Source organism: Pleurodeles waltl, chromosome 3_1 (assembly GCF_031143425.1).
Source record: "Pleurodeles waltl isolate 20211129_DDA chromosome 3_1, aPleWal1.hap1.20221129, whole genome shotgun sequence".
NCBI lineage: Eukaryota > Metazoa > Chordata > Amphibia > Caudata > Salamandridae > Pleurodeles > Pleurodeles waltl.
Window position 1 is genome coordinate 168872477 of NC_090440.1, and position 25172 is coordinate 168897648.

A 25172-nucleotide genomic window follows, 5' to 3' on the forward strand; every position below is an offset into this window, starting at 1 on the left:
TCAGTATGGAACACACATCCCTCCTTAGTAATTCACTAGATTCGAGTCGGCAGGGATATTTCCTTTGATAACAAATGCCTCCTTCTTTGAACTTCACAATTTCAAATCCTAGCCATTTGAAATTGCTTTTTCAAATGATTTTGTCTTGAAAGGCAACTAGTAGCAACAGTCTTTGGGGGGCAAATCACACACAGGTCTATCCCACTGCACTACAGTGTGGAATGGTTCAGTCAGCTTAGGCTGTTCAGACTCGTATGTATTTGCTATCAGCTTTTCGCTTTCTAGGGAAATATTATTTTTTGTGCCTGCTTCAAGTGGGAGAAGAAAATGAAGCCAGCACTAAGCTTTGCTGAGACGGGTGAAATTTAATACTGATCAAGACTCTTAGAAACTGCTAAATAATTTGTAGGGATATATTTCGTTGACTAATGTTCTTTGCTAACAAGGGAAAAATGGAAGTGTATTTGGGGGGTAATAATTGGAATTTTCAATAAGGGACATAATTCATGCCCTGTATTCAACGTGCTGTTGTCATTAAGCACAGTAAGCTGTTAGTACAGGTGTGCCTATACGATACACAAGAGGGCCATGGCCAAAATGGGGAGGTTGGTACTTATCTGTGTGTCATTTATAGAAAGCACATTTGCCCCTAATTAGCTTATTGGTATTGACGAATGGTAAGAATAACACAGATCGAGAATGACTTAAGCAGAAATAAAACTATTTCAGGGAGGAAAAAAAAAAAGCTTTCAGCAAAAGGTCTATAACAACACAAAGGTATTCCAAAAAGTCATTAAGACGAAGCATCGCCCCATTCCAGAAGCTGGGTTAGTTAAGGAACTTGATCATCCAACAGAATAAAAACTATTTATCTGGAATATGCATGTTTGCAGCCAAAGCAGTCTACCCAGCTCAAACGGGTTTTTAATGACCTAGGAATGATTAAAAGCCGGGCTGAACTCCCGGAAATTAGGTTTCAATATTGTTATTACAAAATTACTATTCAGGCATAACTAGCACGAATACAGCAGACAAAACAAACAATATGTGTTAGGAAAACCAGAAGGCAGCATACACCCACCTGAAGAATTCCACCATGATTTTTGGTGTCATCCTCTTTACCACACTGTACTGAAAAATACTCTCAATGTCTGGAGGGGTGGACAAGTCAGGGTAGGATAGTCTGTTTTAACACCTTCCAGAAAGGAACAAGCAGGCATTGATGAGAAAACAGGTAGGATTTAGCCAAATAACATCGGGGTTCCACAGTGTTGTCACAACACCTAAATTTAAGTGTTTCTATAATAGCTTTCAGCTGCTGATTCTCATTTCTGTTTCCACACCCATATCTGAAAAAAAGTCTCCTATTTTCATATCTTAGCTTATGTTTTATGGAAACAGCCATTCTCAAAATAGAATCTCTCCTTTCGCAAAAGTACTACCACAGGACCCAGTTTCCAGTCCATAGGCCTTAATAGGTAGTCTATATTAGTGGTTCCCAACCTTTTGACTTCTGTGGACCCCCACTTTATCATTACTGGAACAGGGGGACCGCCTACTGAGTCATTACTGACAGCTGGGGACCTAATCTGTTAACATTATTTCATTTTCTATTGTGGACCCCACGGGGTCCCCAGACCACAGGTTGGGAGCCACTGGTCTATATGCTTAACACACGGCAGATTTGATAATCCCTAAAAAAGTTTGTAGTACCCGAGCTACCACTGCTCAAGTTGCCACTACCAAGAATCACTTGCACAGTCTGTTTTCCAATACAGTTTGCTTTCTCTGACACTAGATTTGTTAATCTTTGTTAAAAAATACAGATCATTTTGTATAGAAAAGCCACAAGACAACGTGCTTTCAATCAGCAGATGAGAATGGAGAGCAAAACGATAATCCACTGATTAGAATTCTGAAGAAATGATGTGTTTAAATGAGACATTCCTGTAAAGAACTGTAAAAAATGTATACATAGAGGAACAAGAGCAAAAAACGAGATAGGACTAGATGAACAGAAATAAATTATGTCCAAGCCAGGGAGAGAAATCAGACTGAAAAAAGCGATCAAATGAGGTCGAGAGAAATCGGTTTATGTTGTTCTTCATACAAATGACCTTGCAACAATCTTGTCAATGACAATATTCCAGACTCATGTGATTCAAACATAGAAGATAGTCCAAACATGTGACATATTTAAGTCCATTACCCATACGAAATCACTAGCCTGTATAATATGGTCCCCTGTTATTAACCCTTTCGCAGCTAACCCTTTTCTCCCCTCCTGTACTAAGGCATTTTTTTGCTATTTGGGTACGTTCATGCTTGGGCCCCCCTAACATTTTGTCCTTGTAAGCTATCCATGCCAAATTTGTGTCCTTTTATCAACATCCTGGGGATTCTACAATTACCTAGGATTTGTGGATTCCCCTGGAGGGGATCACAAAATTAGCCAAGATACCGCTACATTTTATTTTTCGGGGGAACAATGGGAAAAAATGCTGCATCTGTTTATTTCCATGTAAATGGCATCTACGAAGGGTATGGGGTGCTAAAAGTCACTATCTTCCCAGCTTTCAAACACAGTCAGACTGGCATCAGGCAACCACATTTTTCAACATGGTTATGGCACTGTAGAGGGACAGACCCCACTTTCCGTATTTTTTGTGCTTTCAACCTCCTACCAGTTGGTGGCAGAAATGAGTGTGAAACCAATGGTGGATCCTGGAAAGCTATACATTTCTGAAAAGTAGACAAACTTCTGAATTCAGCAAGGGGTAATTTCTGTAGATCCTTTAAGGTTTTCCTTTAGAAAGTAACAGTTGAAATAAAAAAAGAAAAATATTGAAATTTAGTTGAAAAAACAGTTATTTCTGTGTACGTTTTTACCTGTAGCTTTTTCGAACTATGGCAGATTTTCGAAGACAATATACTGTTATGTCCACTGGACCGTTCTGGTTGCAGGCATATATAGGGCTTGCAGGTTCACCAAGAACCCAAGGTATCCAGAGCCAATAAATGAGCTGCACCTTGCAATGGGATTTCATTGTGTACCGGGTATACAGCAATACATTTGGTAAAATATAAAGAGTGAATGATGGGTATCAAGGAAACCTATGTATTTCTGAAATGGGCACAACATATGGAGTTTAGAAGCAGTGGTTATTTGCACATCTCTGAATTTATGGGTATTCATACTATAATGTGAATTAGGGGGCATTTCCCAAAATGACTTCTTTCTTACATACTGCCTTACATTTGGAAGGTGCAAATGCAGAGAAAGACAATTGATAATAACACTTGTTCTGCTATTCTGTGTTCCCCCAAGTCTCCTGATAAAAATGGCACCTCACTTGTGTGGGTAGGCCTAGTGCCCGTGACACAGAAACAGCTCTAAATGAAATGTGAACACATCACATTTTTCCACTGAAAACTGGCCCTTTTTTGCAATGTTCCTCGCTGTGGACTTTGGGCTCTAGCTCAGCTTCGAAAGCCTAGCAAACCTATACATTTTTGAAAACTAGATACACAGGGGTACACAGGATATGGTGACTTTTGTGGCTCTTACCACATTTTTCTACCAGAATCCCTTGCAAACCTCAAACTTTGACTAAAAAAAAACAACAAAAAAAAACACATTCACCTCACATATCTGTGATGGAAAGTTCTGGAATCAGCACAGAGCCACAAACATTCTTCCACCTAGCATGCTCCTATGTTTTCTGATGAAAATGGTACCTCATTTGTGTGGGTAGGCCTAGTGTCCGTGACAGAACAAGGCCCAAAACGCAATATGGATACATCACATTTTACCACGTAAAATTGACCCATTTTTTGCAAAGTGGGTAGCTTTGATTTTTGGGCCCTACCTCAGCTGGCACCTAGAGAAATCTAGCAGACCTGTACAATTTTGAAAACTAGACACCCAGGGATATCCACGATCTGGTGACTTGTGTGACTTTTACCAGGTTCTGATACCTAGAATCTCTTGAAAACCTCACAATTTGTGTTAAAAAAAAACAAAAAAAACATTTTTCTCACATTTCTGTGATGGAAAGTTCTGGAATATGAGGGGAGCCACAGATTTTCTATCACCCAGCGTTCCCCTCGGTCTCCGGATAAAAATGATACCTCACCTGTGTAGGTGGGCCAAGTGTCTGCAACAGAGAAGGGCCAAAAACATGTAGGAATTGAGGGGGAACCAAAGCAGGTCCAAAAGGGCAGGATTTGTTTTTCATACGTTTTTAGGCTGACTCTGCTATTGGCACCCACACAGAGTTTTTATCATTATAGATGGGGGAATGCTGGGTGGCAGGAATATTGTGGATTCCCACGTATGACCGAAGTTTCCATCACAGTAAAGTAGGGAAAAGACATGATTGCAGGCACAGTTGGAGGTTTGTATGGAATTGTGGGTAAGAAAACAGTGTGGGGTGCATGTGAAGCACACCATCCAGGACTCCCTCAGATGTTTAGTTTTCAGAAGTGTCCGAGTCTGGTGGGTTTTTCCAGGTGGCAGTGTACCTAAGATATAAAAGTGCAGCCACTCTCAATTGCAATTGGGACGATATTGGGAGTTAGCTAAGCTCTCTTGGCCCATATGTAAACTCAAAACCCAAAAGAGTTAAATGTCCTCTTCCTTGCCATTGGGATGAGATGCTTTAGTTCACAGGGGGGCAGAAAGACTGTTGCCCCTTCAGTTGGAGTGTGGGGCATAACCATGCCCATGATGGTGGCCAGCCTCCACCCCTCTATTTAAAAATAAAATAAAATGCTCGTCTGGTGTCTTGTGGGTGTTCTGCCCGCCCTGGGGGACAGATAATCCCCATCGGCCCAGGTGGAGTCAGAAAGACTATGGCCATATATTGGGGGGGTGTTCACTTTCAGACAAATTACTTCAGCGCGCCGCACAAACTGATCGACATTACACTGAAACAAAAGCAACAACATCAGGAGATGTGGAAGTGCTCCCCCATCTCTCCCGAGGCTCTTTCTTTCAACAAAGAAATCCCTCTGGTGCCTGCACCAGAGGGATTTAAAGTGCCACGTGGTCAGACAGGCGAGAGCCGTCCGACACACATGAGTACTGTTGCGTCACAACGCACCGAAGCGGTTAAAGCACAAGTTGTTAATAAAAGACAGTACATTTTCGGATCAGACTGTTTGTCTTGTAGGGTTCTAAAGTACATAGACTAGTCATATAGTACTTTGGGGATCAATTTTTAAATCATAAGAAGTTCTTTGAGCGTTATTGAGTGATAATGTGAGACGCACAAACAATATTCAAACGAATAACACCCAATAATTTGCATATGAATCTATAAATTCATTTTTCAAGTTGGATTTAATTGCTGTTACCAGCCAGCCTGAACAAATGCTCAGTGGAATCTGTACAGTGTTCCAAATCAACTAAAAATCAGCCACAGTATTTTCCATGACAACCATGAAATTTACTGTAGTGTTGAACCAATAGTCTATCTTTCTTTGACCGGTAACTATTCCAAGAGCGAAGAAATTTAACCTTTATGAACGTAAATGTAAAATCATGCCTTCCCTCCAAATGTGGGCTGAAGTGAAGCATTTTCTGACATAATGCTTGAGCACCAACCGTGATCACCTCTTTTCATCTTACATGCAGGATGTTAGATGTAGGCTAAGAAAACAATGACTGCAAAGAAATCTAATGGTCACTTTGTCTGTGAGCTGCAATTGAGTCGTCCTCTGTTCCGTGGGTTAAATCTAGGTCTGCATAGGCAATGACAGGCCTATGTTTGCATCTGCTGTGAATTTTATGAGTCTTTGGCAGTCTAACATTAGGTAATGCAAAATCTACCTAATTTTACAACCTCATCACCTCACTGTAGTCTCATGGACACCACCTTGCAATTTCTATCATCACTTTATTCTCACTACTACACATACCTACCCATCATTCCTTACTCTGAGACAAGGATTTTATATCAATTTGGTCTTCCAAGATGACTATAAAAAAGACTCTACCATAACCGACGTAATATTCCAACTATTCTCCTCCCTTTTTCAACGCAAGTATCCAGCGGCCCTAAGTCACTTCTCTGGCTTTTCAGCCACTTTACTAATGAGAGCGTTTGCTCACTAAAATTTCCCATAATCTATAATATTAATTAATAAGGTAACAACAAGCTAAAAATATGATTGATTCTGTCACAACTATCACCAGTGAATGCAATTTTGATTAACTACAACATCAAATACTCCATTTGACCGAATTTAAAGCCGTTTCATTCCACTTGTCTCCTATTAATCTTCTATTCAACTAACAATTCACATAAGCTATTGGAAAACATAGCTAGAAGGGATCATTATCAAGTTACTGTAGACAATGAAAGAGACCAGTTGAAGATACTGCAGGAATAGTTAGGGAAAGAAGTAATTTCCAATTTGCATTGCCATAACTTTAATTCTAGCATGACAGACATGTCTTCTTAATTATAAAAATAAATTGCAGTTTATCAAAGTAAATCAATAGGTTATGAAGCTCATGTAAAGAAGCTTGAAGGTTCTGATAGGTTGGGTGTTCCAAATGATTCCCCATGTTTAGGGAAGGAGAGGAGTATCTTGCAGTATACACAAAATCAAATGACAATTAAACAGAAATGGCAAATTTAATCACTTTTTTTCAGAAAAGTAGGGCTCAAAAGGAACAGATTGATTTACAAGTTAGTCTCTCATTATGAGATGTTAGCAACTGACGGAGAATCTCCTTTACAGATATTAAAAACAGCCACTCATTGGCACAATGGTCACTTAAATGGGGAAGTAAAAAAATGGGGAGGTGAAAAAGTAAAGAGAGATGGATCACCAGGCCATTGTTAAGTCATAGTTTGATCTAGTCTGTGAAATCTCGATTCACCAGAACAAAATTATTAATAAAAATAAATTTTATCTAGATGTAAGGGAGCAAAACACGCATTGCCAGTCGAAGAACAAAAAGTTACAACTCCCCAAGAATCACCTCCACAGTAAATAAGGTTCCGCTAAATTTACAACCCACAGAAGTTTGAAGTTAGGAAAATTCAGGATCTGAAAAAGAATGGCCAAAGTGAGCACTGGGTTAGTAATTCATTGATCTTAAATCTAGACATTCATTGATCTTAAATCTAGACAGCGAACACAACACCTAATCAATATCCTAAGAAAAATTTAATATTTAGAGGCTTGTTAGTGGAATTCAAAATACTACTGCAGGAAACTAGACTCACCAAAGGAATCAAACTAAGTAGGCAAGTAGCATCACAAGATGCACCTTCAGATAACCAAAAAAGTGTATTTTAAGTCGATTCTGAATGGATGTGGTATAAATGTGTAAAAAAAGGAGAAATGTAATGTATGGCAATATCAGTTAATTTCCTCGCCGCAGTATGCGGATTGTTGTGAAATTGTACATACATTTATTTATATAAATACACACACATATATATATATATATATATATACACACACACACACACACACACACACAAATCATACACTTCTAATTTTGTATATTTCAGTACAGCACACACAAAGTATTAAGCCATTAACAAGAAGTATGTTCACTCTAAAATCCTGAATTCCAATCAGTCGTTAGAGAAACAAAGTTGAGTCCAAACTTAACAGTGCTTTCCACCTGAGGGAGTGTTGCCAGTATGATATTCCAGCTCTTTTTACAGTGTAACAACAGACGGCTTCATTCCAGCAATAATATATCATTTTGATAAATTAGCCTCAATCTGAAGCGCATAAAAACCAGAGGGGTTCAAATTTTCCCCATTTCCCAGGCACACCCTGCCTTCATATAAATATTTTTCCATCTTCATAAACCAGTCCACGGTCTGATAATAATGACCCCAATACCTAGACATGTTGCAGTGGGCAAATATGAGAACTGAGGTATAATGTATTCTGTTACATTGCATCAAGGGGTTTTCATGCCAGAGGAATACTAATGCCAGTTCAGCATCAAACTTCAGGTCATTTCCCAATGTGCCATTCAAACATTGGACTTCTCCTTCACAAAACCCCTCTACTTTCAGGCAAAGCCTCAGGGTGTATAGGAAATTGTCGGTTTGATCAGAGTTTTAGAAACAGAGCTGATCCAAGTTCAGCCATTTTTCTTAACCTCTTCGGGGTGTAGCTGGCCGATCTACGCTCCATATGGATAAAATGGGCATGTGTTTTATGGCTGATTGTGACAATAATGCACTCTGTGTAGGACTTTTAACTGTACCAACCTGAAATCTGCCCTAACAGACACCTCCTGTGGGTACTCTATGCCTCCACCCTCCCTCCTCTGTGTCCTTACTATTCCCAGCTGGCCTGTGGGCAGCCTTTCTAATAATACTTCCGGATCCTAGATAGAAACATCTCTCTTAAGATGAACCTGCATCGCATGCTCAAGCTTAAAGTATTATACATTTTCAGAATTTGCCACACCACTCTTTGGAGAATGCTGTCCTAACAATTTTAGACCGCCTGTACACTAGATGCTTTAAAACAGAAATCCTTCAAGTAGTTTCAGTTCAACATTCCACTACTCACTTAACTCAAAAGCCCTACTTCTCTTTCACAGTATCTTTAGGGCTGCTTTCCATGCCCTGACCACCATGGCCGTGTGCTTCGGCAATGACTTGTGTGTGGCACTACAGAATGCTCCCTGTTATCCGCAGGAGCTCATGGCTTGCTTGTCTACTCAGAATGATTGCACTCGGAGTGAGATTGAGGTGCAAAAGCACATTCATTTAAATAATAAGCTGGAAAGTCCACTAATATTTAGAAGATGAGGAACCGCTATACCAGTATCATATACTCTAACATTTCTAGAGAAATCCTTGGGGATTAGTGTGTGGACAGTCATGTTCACTTTCTTGCCAAAGGTTTTTGAAACCAGTGAGGTGAATTCTGAAGGAGACATAAAAATTCTCTAAGTACTAAAACCAGTGATGTCACCCAAATGGACTTTCATAGAAGGGAACCAAAACCAGGTTTTGGTAAGAAGATAATACCCTTTCTACTTGCTATGCCTGCTTCTGAAGGCACTTGTGCAAAACCCCTCCCATTTAAAGGCATATGACTACTAAGTCATTTTTTTGTCTTCAATATCTTCATACAGTCACTTGAAAGATTGAAGTGGCCATATTGTTCGCACTCAGGTGAAAGGCAGTTAAGTTCACCGATAGCATACTAGGCTGGAAAATACTGGCTGACATCCTGGAGAGCAGAAGCAGTTTGAGCTGGAGCCTCTTGCGAGGATAAAGCAAAAGATGAAGTAGATCTGGGTACCTCTGTTACCTCAACCAGTTCAGGACTACATAGATCATCATCTTTTTGGTATTAACTATAAGCAGCAAAGACAGAGGAGAAAAAATACCGGCAAATGTATTCGACCAGACTGTCAAAGTGTGAAATGCCCATAGACCTGGACCTGGGCCGTGGTAACCTGGACACAGGGGTGTAGCATTTTGTTTTTTTCCTGTAATGAGCAAGTTAATTTCAGGCGTACCATACTTTGAAAGATGTTTCAAAGTACTCCATTGTCTAGCACCTATTCCTGTTCACTTTCCTGTTCTATGAGCCTGAAAGGTCTTTTACATCAAAGAAAACGTTCCTCCCCAGGGCCCAGTGATAAATCAACTGCATTTCCCCTTGACAGGACTTTTGATCTAGTTTGTGTTCCTGCTTGCTTTTTGATATAATTCATTGTAGTAAGAGTGTGTCCGAATCAATAACGTCTTCACAGATGTTGATGAAAGGAAGAAACTTAAAGCCAAGACAACCGCCCTTATTCTGAGCATGTGATTGTTTTACAACTCCTCCTTTGCCTAAAGATCTCCTATGTAGGCTTCCAAGCCTTCTGGAAAGCATCTCTGACAACTGAAACTGTGGTTGCAGAATTTTGGAATAGAACTGCAATAAAAATGTTCACTCTCTTGCAAACAATTTAACATCATTGAGTTTTCTTGCAAAGGGGGCTAGGAAAATGCACAAAGCCATGCTGTCCAGGAGAGATGATTCTTGTCTGTTTCTCTGAAACAAAAAAAACCAAGAGTCAATCTTTGAATGTAAGGATGACAGTCTCCCACGACCTCCCATTAGCTTGTAGAATTGATTTAGATGAGTTGATCTGAAGATTCATAGATATCATAGACATTATTGCAGTGAATGCATATGCTCTCTTGCAAAGGTGACTAGGAAAATGCATGAAGCCATCCTGCCCAGGAGAAATAATTGTCTGTTTCTCTGCCAAAAAAGCCCAAAGTCAATCTTCGAATGTAAGGGTGACAGCCCCCCCCAATTCGCCACCAGCTTGTAGACTTGATTAAATAAACTGATCTGAAGACTCAGGCTGCAGAGAAGAGCCAGGATAGACCATGTCTTGTTGAAGTTTTGCCAAATTTGCTTTTAGTAGCTAATTGTCCAAGTATGGTTAGAGAAAATATTCCTGCCTTCCACAATCCTACTTCTACCACTATTATACAGTTGGGAAAAACCTTTGGGGCCGACTTCAGACTGAAATGGAGGCTGCAAACGGGGTGGTATGTCCCACTCAAAAGTGGAGAAACAGTCAATGTCTCACATGTTGATGTGAAAACAGGCATCTTTTAGGTTTACAGATGCAATCGAATCTCAAACGTCCTCTGTGAAGGTAAGGACAATTTAATGAAGAGCCAGGATTCAAAACTTCTCCCTCTTGAGGCACTTTTGGCATATTTTTATGTCCATGATGGGATGAAACCTCACACACTGACCTTTCTTCAGAACCAAGAAGTAACAATTTAAATCTTTTATTCTTTTCAACCTAGGGACTTTCCCAATAGCTATTTTATCAAGTAGAATTTCACCACCTAAGTTGCTTCAAGTGTAGCAGTTTGGACATCCATGGTGGAATAGTATGCAGGGAAGAACTGAATTGGATTTGGTAAACAAATTTGGCAGTATGTAACACCCAGACTCTTACTTATCTTTCGCCTCCAGGGAAAATGGTTGCGAAATATCCCCAAAGGAAAAGTCCGCTTTTCAAGGATGTTTTGTTATCCAAGGTCTTCTGAATGAAGGACTACAGACCTGTAGTCTTTTTCCAGTGTGTTTCCATGATGATGGCTTTGAATATCATGGAATACACAGGTGACAGGATGTTATCATAATTTATTCAATTGCTAGCATTATTTTTTATGCCAATTAAGGAATGTCTGATCGAGCAGCTGCTGCTGCTACTATTTTGCACTAAAAAGGTAGGTTTCTTGTGTCTACAATTTTCTTCTGGATCGTACACTGAACCTATCCTTGGAATAGATAAAGTTTGACTGAATGCGAGACCAAAAGCTTTTCTCTGGTTGCCGCCTTCTTTCTGCTGTTCTGTGTCTCAACCAAACATTGGGCTCTCTTCTTTTACCTCAACACCCTCACTCACAAGACATCCTAGCCAATTACAGTGATTGTCCTCTTGAAGACCGAGTCTAGGTATTTTACATTTTCCATGGAAAATATACCCCATATAGTTTGTGACTTTTTATTTCCACCCACTCCAAATAATGTTTATCCAAATCACTTAAACTCAGACTCAAAAGTGCTTTCTAACAAGGCAAGATTCAAATCGGAGGAATGCTTCTAGAGTCCTAGGTAAAAGAGTTATCAAATTGATAGACTCAGTACTTAAAAAGTTTTCCTAGTGCTAGAAATCTTTGGGTCCCACATACATTTATATAGTATTACACGTTTTTAGTTATTTAGATAGTAGTTGGGCAAGGCTACTTAGATATGCGATAAGGTGTTCTAATATCCTGTATATTTTAGCCATTAACAATTTGCGCCTGTGATGAGGAAGCATTATGGTTAGCTCATCCTGTCAGCACTTCACTCCCACTGGTCAGCTCTGTACTGCAAAGCCAATAAAAATTTCTGCCAGGCCCATACATGTCCATTGTATTTCTATGTTCGATGTAAATTTCTTAAATATGTTGTCTTCTGATACGCCCATACAATGGTCCCAGAAACCCACATGCTATCACCATCATACAAATGAACAAGTTACTTGCCTTCAGTATCAATTTCTGGTGAATAACCCATCTACCTGCAAATTCTTCACCTTTCTGTGCCTTCAGATGTGGAGTGTAGAATAATTATTAGGTGCGTGCTAATCTCTAATTTAGGACCTTTTCAAATATGCCACTTCACTGGTCTGGGTGGAGGGAAGGAAGTGAGTACTCTGATGTTACACAGAGTATCTATCAGAAAGAGCCTTACTAAAAGGTAAGTAACTTGCTCTTCTGATGGATTCTTAGATCCACAGAGTCCTCACTTTTTAATGGACACCCAAGCAGAACCTCCCTAAATTGTAGGGTCTGCGGACTGGGCTTAAATAAAGTCCTGCAAGACCGAGCAGGCAAACTGGCCCTCCAGCCAGACTTGGCGGTCGAGGCAATAGTGCTTCGTGGGTATATGTCCCGACATCCACATTACGGCTTGACGGATGTCAGGAACAGTTACTCCCCATGCCAGAGCTACCGTGGCAGCCAGGGATGGAATGACCCACCAGAGATTGCTTCTTGGCCAGGGTGTAGTAGATTTTGATACAGAGTACTATCTGTTCTCTGGAAGGAAGGCCGTCCTGGTTATCAGCACCAACTTATTTGGAAAAAAAAGGTGGTATAAAGAGGTTCAGCAGGTAGAACCTGCAATTGACTAATATGGCACACTTACATAATGGCAATAAGGAGTACCATTATTTATTGCAAACAGCCTTAAGGAGCAAGGGGGCACAGGGCGCACAGGCTTGAAAGGCATGCATATTAAAAAAAGCCAGGACCAGGTTAAGGCCCCACTAAGGCAGCACAAATGGCTTGTATGGAAACATATGTCAAACCTTTTGTAAAACGCATCACAACCACTGGTTTGAACAAAGGTGGGTGTTCTTGCAAACATAGAAAATGGACTTCAGAAAGGCTAGCCATGTAATCAATATTACGGGCAGCACAAAAGGCAACAAACGTCTCCCACCACCCAGGTAAGATGGCGTCTGGCAGCATGGATGACACCCATCACTTCAGGAGGTAGAGCAAATGCATTTAACTGCAGCCGTTCCATCTTCATGCACATATGTGTACACTGTAAAGACTTGCATGCAGACAGCTGCCCTGTTACTGAGTCAGTAGGTACTATGGTGTGGAAGTTGGACTGGAGGGCAGATGCTCAGGTTGAGATGTTCAGGTACCACACTCTTCTCTTGAATTTACTCCTCTTCTTGAGTACTCAAGATAGGAGCTATGAGAATGAGTAGAGAGGTCCTGCAAACCAGTCCAGCCTGAATACATCCCCTAGTGAAAGCCCTGGAGGAAACTGCAGTGCACAAAACTGCTGGCACTTCACCTTCTTGGCATATTGAATATATCAAATCAGAGCTCTTCCCAATGACTGAATGCACCTAGCACCACCTCAGGGTACAGACACCACTTATGGGCCACCAGACAACACCTACTCAGTTTGTCTGCTATGGCATTCAAGGATCCTGCTATGTGGTTGGTGATTGTCGGCACAGGGCAGTCAGGCTTATCCCCAGAGGCAATGTGTAAAGCGTTTGTGCAACACGCTCACACCAGTGACATAATAAATACAACACAAAAGGGACTCTACACAGGATTGCATCAAAAATATGTTTCTTATTTTGTCATTATATCAAAGACTACAAAACAACATAAACCATAAGCACTAGGCATAAAATGCAGTTGTTGAAAAGTAGTAATAGTCATCATGATAATAAAAAAGAAAGCCTAAATGACATGATTCAGATCGTACTTGTGCCCCTGAGCATAATAAGGCCAAAACAACATTAATTATCATTACTTAGTAAACACAGTAGCCTGGTTTGGAAACACTCACTCGGATTACAATAAAATGGCAGGACACAGTGCACCTACGCTCCTTTCAATCTTTATGCGATCGTTAGGCCCTCTTGCGTGAGACACAGCGGCACCTTCACGCCTATCATACATGCTACGGTAACTTCAGGTGAGTAGAAATCCCTTTAGCTCCCCGAATGTGCAGCATAAAAAATGACATGCATTATTTGACCATGCAATTGCAGTAGTAACACACAGGAATCACCCCAATCAGTAATAACTGAATGGACCACAAGGTATCCCTTTGCAAATATATGGTGCAGCGCTTCTGTCCCCCCGCCCCATTAGGAGTGATACCGTAGTTAGGGTTCCTATTGTGGTGACTGTATTCCTTAACAGAAGGTAGGGTGCAGGAGCACCTGCGCGCCTACCAGGAAGTTTACGGTAACTTCCAAGTGAAACTTCCACGGATTTCCCAGGGTGAGGCAAGTTCTCCCAGGGCAGCCAGGGGCCTCAGCTGATGCTTTACCATGCACAACAAATGCTTCAAGGTGCGAGGAAAACACCTTGCCCCAGTTCTGTGAGACTGAAGTCCTTCTGGACCACATAAGTCACCATTAATCATTCCCAAGTACGTTGGCACCCCCCAGGCCAAGAGTAGGGAGAGGGAGGGATGGATTTGAAGCTTCCCCCGGGCCCCACTCACCTTTCGTACTCCGCAAGTGCACGGGAGGAGCTTACCGGGCAGCTTCTGTTGATAGCTCAGTGTAGGAAGTTGGCTCTGTATGTGCTATTTCAAAGTAAGGAATAGCATGCACAGAGTCCAAGGGTTCCCCTTAGAGGTAAAATAGTGGTAAAAATAGATAATACTAATGCTCTATTTTGTGGTAGTGTGGTCGAGCAGTAGGCTTATCCAAGGAGTAGTGTTAAGCATTTGTTGTACATACACATAGACAATAAATGAGGTACACACACTCAGAGACAAATCCAGCCAATAGGTTTTGTTATAGAAAAATATATTTTCTTAGTTTATTTTAAGAACCACAGGTTCAAATTTAACATGTAATATCTTGTTTGAAAGGTATTGCAGGTAAGTACATTAGGAACTTTGAATCATTTCAATTGCATGTATACTTTTCAAGTTATTCACAAATAGCTACTTTAAAAGTGGACACTTAGTGCAATTTTCACAGTTCCTGGGGGAGGTAAGTTTTTGTTAGTTTTACCAGGTAAGTAAGACACTTACAGGGTTCAGTTCTTGGTCCAAGGTAGCCCACCGTTGGGGGTTCAGAGCAACCCCAAAGTCACCACACCAGCAGCTCAGGGCCGGTCAGGTGCAGAGTTCAAAGTGGTGCCCAAAATGCATAGGCTAGAATGGAGAGAAGGGGGTGCCCCGGTTCCGGTCTGCTTGCAGGTAAGTACCCGCGTCTTCGGAGGGCAGACCAGGGGGGTTTTGTAGGGCACCGGGGGGGACACAAGCCCACACAGAAATTTCACCCTCAGCAGCGCGGGGGCGGCCGGGTGCAGTGTAGAAACAAGCGTCGGGTTCGCAATGTTAGTCTATGAGAGATCAACGGATCTCTTCAGCGCTGCAGGCAGGCAAGGGGGGGCTTCCTCGGGGAAACCTCCACTTGGGCAAGGGAGAGGGACTCCTGGGGGTCACTTCTCCAGTGAAAGTCCGGTCCTTCAGGTCCTGGGGGCTGCGGGTGCAGGGTCTTTTCCAGGCGTCGGGACTTAGGTTTCAGAGAGTCGCGGTCAGGGGAAGCCTCGGGATTCCCTCTGCAGGCGGCGCTGTGGGGGCTCAGGGGGGACAGGTTTTGGTACTCACAGTCGTAGAGTAGTCCGGGGGTCCTCCCTGAGGTGTTGGTTCTCCACCAGCCGAGTCGGGGTCGCCAGGTGCAGTGTTGCAAGTCTCACGCTTCTTGCGGGGAGATTGCAGGGTCTTTAAAGCTGCTCCTTGAAACAAAGTTGCAGTCTTTTTGGAGCAGGTCCGCTGTCCTCGGGAGTTTCTTGTCTTTTTCGAAGCAGGGCAGTCCTCAGAGGATTCAGAGGTCGCTGGTCCCTTGGAAGGCGTCGCTGGAGCAGAGTTCTTTGGAAGGCAGGAGACAGGCCGGTGAGTTTCTGGAGCCAAGGCAGTTGTCGTCTTCTGGTCTTCCTCTGCAGGGGTTTTCAGCTGGGCAGTCCTTCTTCTTGTTGTCGCAGGAATCTAATTTTCTAGGGTTCAGGGTAGCCCTTAAATACTAAATTTAAGGGCGTGTTTAGGTCTGGGGGGTTAGTAGCCAATGGCTACTAGCCCTGAGGGTGGGTACACCCTCTTTGTGCCTCCTCCCAAGGGGAGGGGGTCACAATCCTAACCCTATTGGGGGAATCCTCCATCTGCAAGATGGAGGATTTCTAAAAGTTAGAGTCACCTCAGCTCAGGACACCTTAGGGGCTGTCCTGACTGGCCAGTGACTCCTCCTTGTTATTCTCATTATTTTCTCCGGCCTTGCCGCCAAAAGTGGGGGCCGGGCCGGAGGGGGCGGGCAACTCCACTAGCTGGAGTGTCCTGCGGTGCTGTGACAAAGGGGTGAGCCTTTGAGGCTCACCGCCAGGTGTTACAGCTCCTGCCTGGGGGAGGTGTTAGCATCTCCACCCAGTGCAGGCTTTGTTACTGGCCTCAGAGTGACAAAGGCACTCTCCCCATGGGGCCAGCAACATGTCTCTAGTGTGGCAGGCTGCTGGAACTAGTCAGCCTACACAGATAGTCGGTTAAGTTTCAGGGGGCACCTCTAAGGTGCCCTCTGGGGTGTATTTTGCAATAAAATGTACACTGGCATCAGTGTGCATTTATTGTGCTGAGAAGTTTGATACCAAACTTCCCAGTTTTCAGTGTAGCCATTATGGTGCTGTGGAGTTCGTGTTTGACAAACTCCCAGACCATATACTCTTATGGCTACCCTGCACTTACAATGTCTAAGGTTTTGTTTAGACACTGTAGGGGTACCATGCTCATGCACTGGTACCCTCACCTATGGTATAGTGCACCCTGCCTTAGGGCTGTAAGGCCTGCTAGAGGGGTGTCTTACCTATACTGCATAGGCAGTGAGAGGCTGGCATGGCACCCTGAGGGGAGTGCCATGTCGACTTACTCGTTTTGTCCTCACTAGCACACACAAGCTGGCAAGCAGTGTGTCTGTGCTGAGTGAGAGGTCTCCAGGGTGGCATAAGACATGCTGCAGCCCTTAGAGACCTTCCTTGGCATCAGGGCCCTTGGTACTAGAAGTACCAGTTACAAGGGACTTATCTGGATGCCAGGGTCTGCCAATTGTGGATACAAAAGTACAGGTTAGGGAAAGAACACTGGTGCTGGGGCCTGGTTAGCAGGCCTCAGCACACTTTCAATTGTAAACATAGCACCAGCAAAGGCAAAAAGTCAGGGGGCAACCATGCCAAGGAGGCATTTCCTTACACTCAGTTTCTGGTTGCCCCAGGCGCAGGACACACCCAACACTAGGCAATCCTTAAGGCAAGTCAGACCAGCTCCAGCGGTGATGAGGCAGCTGACTCCAGCGTGCTAAATCTGGGCAGGGTGAGTCACGGGTGGCCCAGAAGGCTCGTGAGGAAATGCACCCCTCGTCGGGAAAATCTCCCAGGGGCACAGGGACTTCGGTGGAAGTCACCTGGTGCTCCGGTGCCAGACAACCTATTTAGGACGCTCAGTGCTGACAGTCGGTCCCCTGGTGCTGATATTCTTTGGCAACACAGAGCGCGCCACATGTCCACACCAAGCACTGGGCACCTTGGACATCGGTGATAGTCCAATTCAAGGTCCCAACGGCAAGCAGGTGACTATAGAGTCTTTTCTATTCCTGAGGCTCTGGGAAACGAGGGGGGATCACATTAGCAAGCCCTTAGAGAACACTGGACACAGGGCAGGGAGCGGCAGACAGGAAGGCAGGTCAGCACATAAGAACAATTATTTTAGATGGCAGTTCCTCCTGATAGCACAGCAATCCTCTGGCAAGGTGTAACCTGGGGAGCCTTAGTTAGACGAGAGTAAAGGAGCCAGCTGGCAGCAGAACAACAAGCAGTAAAACAATCCAGAGAGTCTTTTAGACCACCCAGCAAGTAGCAAGCAGCAGGGCAACAGCAGAAGAGCAGTACAGATTAGTCCTATGTGCAGCGCAGCTGTCCTTCTAGCAGAGGTTTAGTCCCACTTCCAAAAGTGCTCTAAAAACATGGAGTAGGAGCCCCTGTACTTGTACTACAAAATGTCTTTGATGTAAGGGTTAACTTCAAAGGAACCCTTTCAAGTGAAACAAACCCTTTGAAACCAGCCCTGGCTACAAACATCAGAAGGGGTAAATCAGCCTTTTGTGTGTGGGCATGACACAGCCTATTGACATGGAACGTGTGAACAACCTCTCCATCTCCCAGCCCAGGAAGACAATCAGTATGCAGATGGATACAGATGCCTCTCCTGTTACACCCTGCCCTCCATGTGTTGTGGCTGTCTGGGAATTATGCACAAAGTGTATCTGTCACTCTGCCCTAGTCGTGGATTGGAGTCAGGCTGCAAAACACTAGAGATATAAGTACAGAGCAATTCCCACTTTCTAAAAGTGGCATTTCTAAAAAAAGAAACGCAAAATCTAACTACACAGTAAGCATGAATTTTCACTATCATTCCAAAAATACCAAACATGTCCACAACACTCCTTTCAGATCAGGAATTACCACTTAAATGTATATGCAGAAATTCCCAATGCTAACCTACAAGAGGAGCAGCTCTCACAATAGTAAAAGCGAAATAAGTTGTTTGTCACTACTAAGGCATGAAACACATAAATGTACATGTCCCAACTTGAAAATACACAGCACCCTGCCCATAGGGTTATCTAAGGCCTACCTTGTGGGTGACCTAGGTGTACTAAGAAGGGAGCTTGGGCCTTGGCAAGTAGTTTGAAATGCCAAGTCAACGTATCAGTAAACTTTGCACACAGGTACTGCAGTGGCAAGCCTAAGACAGGTTTGAAAGGCTACTTCTGTGGGTGGAGCAATCTGCACAGAAGGCATACAAGTAGCATTTAATTTACAGGGCCTCGGTATACGATATACCAATTTACAAGGGACTTAAAGGTAAATTAAATATGCCAATCAGGTGTAAGCCAAACATACCACGTTTTACGGGAGAGAGCACATACATACACTTTATAACTGATAAGCAGTGGTAAAGTGCCCAAAATCCTAAAGCCAACAAAAAGTGGGTAAAAAAAAAATAGGAGGAGAAAGGCAACATGTTTGGAGATAACCCTGTAGAAAGGGCCATTTCTCACAGTGATTATGAAAAACATTCTGTTATTTCACCCCCTTCTAGCGATATAAAGCCTCTTGGCACATAGACTACGACCCCACTCCTCCCTGTTTGTTGCAGTACTACAAGGTGAAAGTACTCCCTGCGAGGACCTGTCCCAATCTTCCTGTGATGGATGGTAGAAAGGTTTTTAGGGCTGCCACCACCATGAGCTTCAGGTAGGGGAAGGAATGTCATCTGTCTCAGTCAGCCACCACTGCAAATCCTGAGCTGTCTCCTGCAAAATCAGTAAGAGGTTGCAGAATTGGCCTTGATACTGGGCCTACTGAGGATCTACTTGAGGACCTTCATAAGCCAGATTGGAAAGGAAGAATGCAAGAGGCGGTAGCCCAAGAGGCCTCAAATCCATCTTCAGTGAGACCCAGGACAGATCCTAAAACATCAGGATTCCATCGTGAAAATCACCTTTCTTTGCACATGTTGCCCACCCAACTTCATATTTTGAGATAGTACAGAACTGGTGGGGGAAAACTTAATGGGCGTCAAGAGTACTAAAAATAGTGTGAGGGGCTCAGCTCTTTGAACCTCTATAAAGCAGAGTATCTCTTTTCCCCAAAATGCTTGGACTCAAAAGGCATGTCTATTAACGACACAGATGCATCGCTTGAAAATATAGTAGAGCTCCTCCAAGATGGTATCAACAGCTCTGCCAAAACAATCTATAATGATCAAGCCAGCCCAAATCAAAAACTTTGCTGCATCATGTTTGTTAAGTATTGTTTTTGCCAAAGAGGCTCTGAGATCTTCTAGGACAGCTGGCAAAATGTTACTGGCCACGTTGCAAGCAGCATCTGTGTATCTATCCAGCAAGAATATAGCATTTAAGGACCTTAGGGACAAATTTGCAGATTAAAATATTTGCTTACCAAATGTATCAATCTGTTTGGATTTCCTGAGCACAGGGTTAGTCAGTAAAGAGTTAGGGTTAACCTTGCTAGTGGATGCCTGCATAATGAGGCTCTCAAGTATAGGGTGTTTAGTCAAATAAATGTTGGTCATAAGGAGCACTATGCCACCAGCTACTAGTCTGTTGACTGGTTGGTAAGAACGCGGTTTTACCATTTACCAATTAAAGTGTCGGTAAGGGTCTCATTAAAAGGCAACGACGGCTCAGAGGTAATAGGCCCTGGCTGAAAAATCTCTGAGAACATTTGACTTTGTTTCAATGGAGACCAACTGCAGTTCTAGCACTTCAACTGCCCTCTTCCCAACCTGTGCAAACAAAGCACTTTCTTCCCTTGGTAGCCCATATGAGGAGTTAATCTTGGTTAGCATTTTATAGGTGAAATGCATTATCAGTATAATGAGTAGGGAGCAGAGCATCTCCCACCTCTTCATCATCAGTATCATGAGGAACACTAACTGAATCCTGCACAGGGTCAGTCCGAGCAAAAAAACTGAATGGAGCCTCTGCTGGTAACTGCATCGCAGTGGAGGCAAAAGGTTAGAATCACAACCAATGGCACTTTTGTAATCTTATAGCGTGATATTGGCTGGGCTCAGACCTAGGTCACTTTGAGATCTGATATAGGTATTAGTGCTGGGTCAGCCATCTGGGTTGGTGCAACAGGAACTGGCACAGATCTTGGAGCCAGTGTCAAAGACAGTAGCTGAAACAGTACAGACCCGATAACGGGTCACATGGGCAGATGGCATGAGGGGAAGACCCACTGGCAGTAACCTGAATGGAGACATCTGACACACCTTATGACCCACAGACCCCCCCCCTCTTACCTCCCCCAAGAGGTGGCTGGTATGACACCAAAAATTTGCAGCATGCTCTCCTTGAAGAGTTGATCAAGGCCTGGGGAACATGGGGCATACCAGGATCAACTGAGGAATTGGCTCAGAAGCCAGGGAGGTCAAGCAGGTGTGATGTTCCGCTTCATGCCCTCGAGCCTTCTCTACAACTTGAGCGACAGAACTGAGTCAAGCCCTGTACTGTCTTTTTAAAGTTTATGTTTTTACTTAGACTTCCCTGGGGACTTTGAGCATGAAATGGACCATCCATTGAAGCAACCTTGTGACCAGGACGGAGACCGAATCGTGATATAGAAAGGGGCATGTGCTTTGGCTGCAACTTCTTATGTTAGAAGATGAAGAACTTCACCTTTCAGATCACCTCTGGGTGCTTAAGGGTGCACTTGTCTCATGATTTCAAGTTGTTGTTGGAATCCAGATGCACTTTGTGTGAGTCAGTGAGAGTCATCTACTTCCTGCAGTCGCACCACGGTTTGAGGCCTGTAGTTTTTGGATGGAACTTTGTTTCCTAGCACACTGCAAAAAAATGTAGAGGTTGTCAGAAGAGTGACAAAGGTTTGGAGCGGGGCTCTGAATCCAAGCCAGAAAGGGTAGAAAGAAAGGAACTAATGTCAGCACACAAGGGTGGTGCTTCTATGCAACTCCGCTCTGTCACTTCCCAGGCAGTGTGGAGCCAAAGCAGAACCAACCAGTGCAACATACTGGCATGCAGGAGCACTACTGTGAATCCTCATCGATCCTGTTGGTACCTAGGGGCTCTAGGAATCTAGAGGATTTTTTTGTTATTAGTATCGATCAGACACGCACACAGACATTCATTCACACACACACACTGGCAAGCTCATTCTTGACAAATTATTCCAGCCTCCTCCGCCAGACCCCCCTCAGCCTAGGGGATCTAGGAATCTTTTATTAGGGTGTGTCTCTCTCTCTCTCTCTCTCTCTCTATCTCTCTATCTCTCTCTCTCACACACACACACACACACACACACACACACACATTCCTGACACATTGTTCCAGCCTCCTCCACCAGTCCCCTTCAGCCGAGCTGCAGTAATCTAATTGGGTAATAGGTCTAGAATAGAGCTGAACCAAGGGACAGTGAAGCTGCTAGCAGGTGGAAATGCTCAGCATTGTGCTGCAAGCAGCAGCAAGTGGACTGAGTTGGCAACATTTTGTGGGCAAAAAACACAGAAGTGTGTGTGGTGTGTTTGTTAGGAGGTCCTTGGCAAATGCTACCTTGAATCCAACTAGCCAGGAGGGCTAAACTGCTAGTGCTGAATACAGTCCGTGATGAAACAAAAATAGGCTCATAGCGAGAGAGGAAAATGTCCCACAGCTATGTATGGAAACAGCCTTTTGAATCTTCCTGAAAGGTCAATCTGTGTAGGAGAGGGCCTGATCAAAAGAAACTTCCAAGCAACGATCTGAATAGGTTTTCCTTCAGAGGCACACACACTGTAAACATGCTCAAGTTTTCATTCTCTTTAGGAAGCATAAAACATAAGTACTGAGTAGAGAGGCAAGCAGGGGGACTGAAGGGCGCTCATTGGAATGCTGGAAAAAGATAACTAAAGTAGGTAATACAGCTCTGTTAGTGAACAAAGTATGTATAAATACACGATTGCCAGACTAGAAGTACATATGTTAAGTCCTCTTGTCAAGCTTAGTAAGTCACAGAAGAACATTAAGTAGGAGGTAAATGCTTCCACTTACCTAGATATTCCATAAGCTGTTCTGAAGTTATTATTTCCATCATCGGTGGAAGTTTTACCTTGAAAGGAAATAACGTAATTTCAACTTTTGGCATTAAAATAATCAATTCAACAGCTTATTAACAACACGAACAATAAATCAGTTAGGCAGAATAACGCTTCTCTGATATAATCGTAGAACTAATGGATTCCAAAACAAAATGTATAGGGACAACCATCAACTAAAATAATAATCGGATGACGTTGAAAGAAAGCACAATGTATGTAATTGCAGTCTTAGAAGAAAGCTTGAAACAGATGTTGACAGGTTCTGAATCCACAACAAGCAAGGCTGACCATTTTAGATTACGCAATTAACAAATAGACTGATATCCACAATAATAACATTTCAATTCTAGGAAGAAGTACAGACTTCAACGCAGATTAGTCAATTTTCTTACCATATTGTTTCTTTTACTGAAAGGATTACAAATGCTCACATTGAATTTCGATCTCAAAAGTGACAGTCAGCATTCATCTTTTATTAATAGATTTTCCAAATATCCTCAGACATTTATGTTTAAGTATGCTTATACAAATGTCAACACTCCTGACACTGAATGTGTTACTTAAGTGTCACTAGCCAGCAATTCCCATAGTTTGCAACAAACAGTTATAGTCGGAATAAATAATCCCAATGATAAGCGTACCCAATCTTAAAGAAACTATGCCAGAATGATCAATCTCAAACTAGTCTAAGTTCTCCCTAAGAAGTACAGGATGGAAAAAGAGCAAAGAGACCAAAGAAAAACAATAATACCAATATCCAATGAAGCATACCCCCATCAACTGTGCAGTAAAATTACTCCTCCCACACTCAACATGCTCCATCAAGTATATCACACCGCAGCCAGTAAACACTTCTCACCACCCCTTTGCAAAATCTCTCATAGTAAATCAATTCACTGCTAATGTAGATTCTCTAGAAAGCATGTCTCTTAGTCCACCTGTGAAAACGAATACCTCTATTGGCACATGGTCTTGTCATGTATTTCATTATTGCAGGAATTTCCTTTTGAGTTAGTTCCTGCATGGTGACCAACAATGCATTCTTAATGGCAAATGTATGTGGACTCAAATCAGCAAAAAGTTTAGATTCTCCACATTTCACCACCTTTTGCCGGTCTGCCACCCTCGATATCTTGTCCCAGACAAACTGTTTTCACCCTAAATGAGGGACAGTGCCTCTCCTGGGCGGACTCAATTTGTGTGCCTTTAGCACAATTTCTATGCCCACATCATTCAACGCATTCACACTCCATACCTAAAATATCAGCAGTTCAACTCAGTAGAGTCTCTACTTCAATATCCACTTAATGCTTAACAGTCTAATATGGGTATACGTCCACAAGCTGTTAAGTGTTTTCATCCTCTTCCCTAGAGTTGTTAGTGCTCCTACCATGGTGGATTAAAAAAATGTCACCTCTTGCAGTTCTGTGCCCATCTGTCAGATGCTTTTCCAAAACATGCACCTTCCTCTCACAGAAAGGTGAGTACTTTCCTGTCAGTACTGTCCTGGTTAGCGCCTTGAGTTTATGCTAGATCTGTTGCAGCATAACTGGTGCAGGGACCTCGCACAATCCCCATACCAGGCATAAAACTGCAGGTTACTCCCGAGATGCTACTCAACCTGCACCTAGCTGTTTGCCCCTTTGAGTGCCACCACTGACTTAGAGAGTGTGTGTGCTGCAGCACTCCCGCAGCTCAACTAGAGGAAACATGAAGGACCAACAAGTGGTCTCCCACCACAGATGACAATGTCCTCTGATTCACATGGAGCCTCAGCAATGCAGCAACCAAGGCAGCAACAAAGGGTCTCGGTGCGGTCAAGCATGCTCTGCCAGGAGCTTCACAGAACACATCCATTTTGGTCCACCACTGGCTCCAACCCCTCCTCCTCATTTTTACAATGCATCTTTCTTCCAAACATTTTTCGAGTTTATTTGTTCTTTCAAAGTTGTAAAGACTATATGCTATCCACATTACAATTATTCTGATTCAAACGGTATTTACATTTTTCTTCTCCCCTCACACACACTCTTCCATAATGATCTTTTTCAGGTCAGCTGATTAAACCAATGAACATGCATATTTCAAATTGGATCGCTTTGAAAATATTGTTGTGAATTATTTTTTCATCTTATACTAAACATGAATTGCTTGATGCGTATTGCCAAAATAAGTGACATCAATTTATTTCTTTGTACTCAAAGCTTTACACTTAATTCGCCATAGGTTACTTTCATTGCATGCTATAAACACTCAAACACTAATATTACTAAAATATTAAAATTATAATATGAAGAATACAACAGAAGCAGAAGCTGGAATTGGAAGGTGATGGCAATGTGTGCTGGGTAGGTAATAACATCGAGTAAAATAGCATTACACTGGGGTCTAAAGAGGGTGAACACGTGAAATCCGTATTGGAGAGAAAAAAAAAAACT

General features: G+C 42.8%; 1 protein-coding gene across 1 annotated transcript in view; it reads right to left on the minus strand.

Annotated features, from left to right (window-relative positions):
- Window positions 1–25172, minus strand: part of MINDY2 (MINDY lysine 48 deubiquitinase 2) — a 469571-nt gene that overhangs the window by 308894 nt on the left and 135505 nt on the right. The window contains exon 2 of the mRNA XM_069222089.1: window positions 22688–22745. Coding sequence (XP_069078190.1) covers window positions 22688–22745 — 58 coding nt within the window. The remainder of the gene's footprint in view (window positions 1–22687; window positions 22746–25172) is intronic.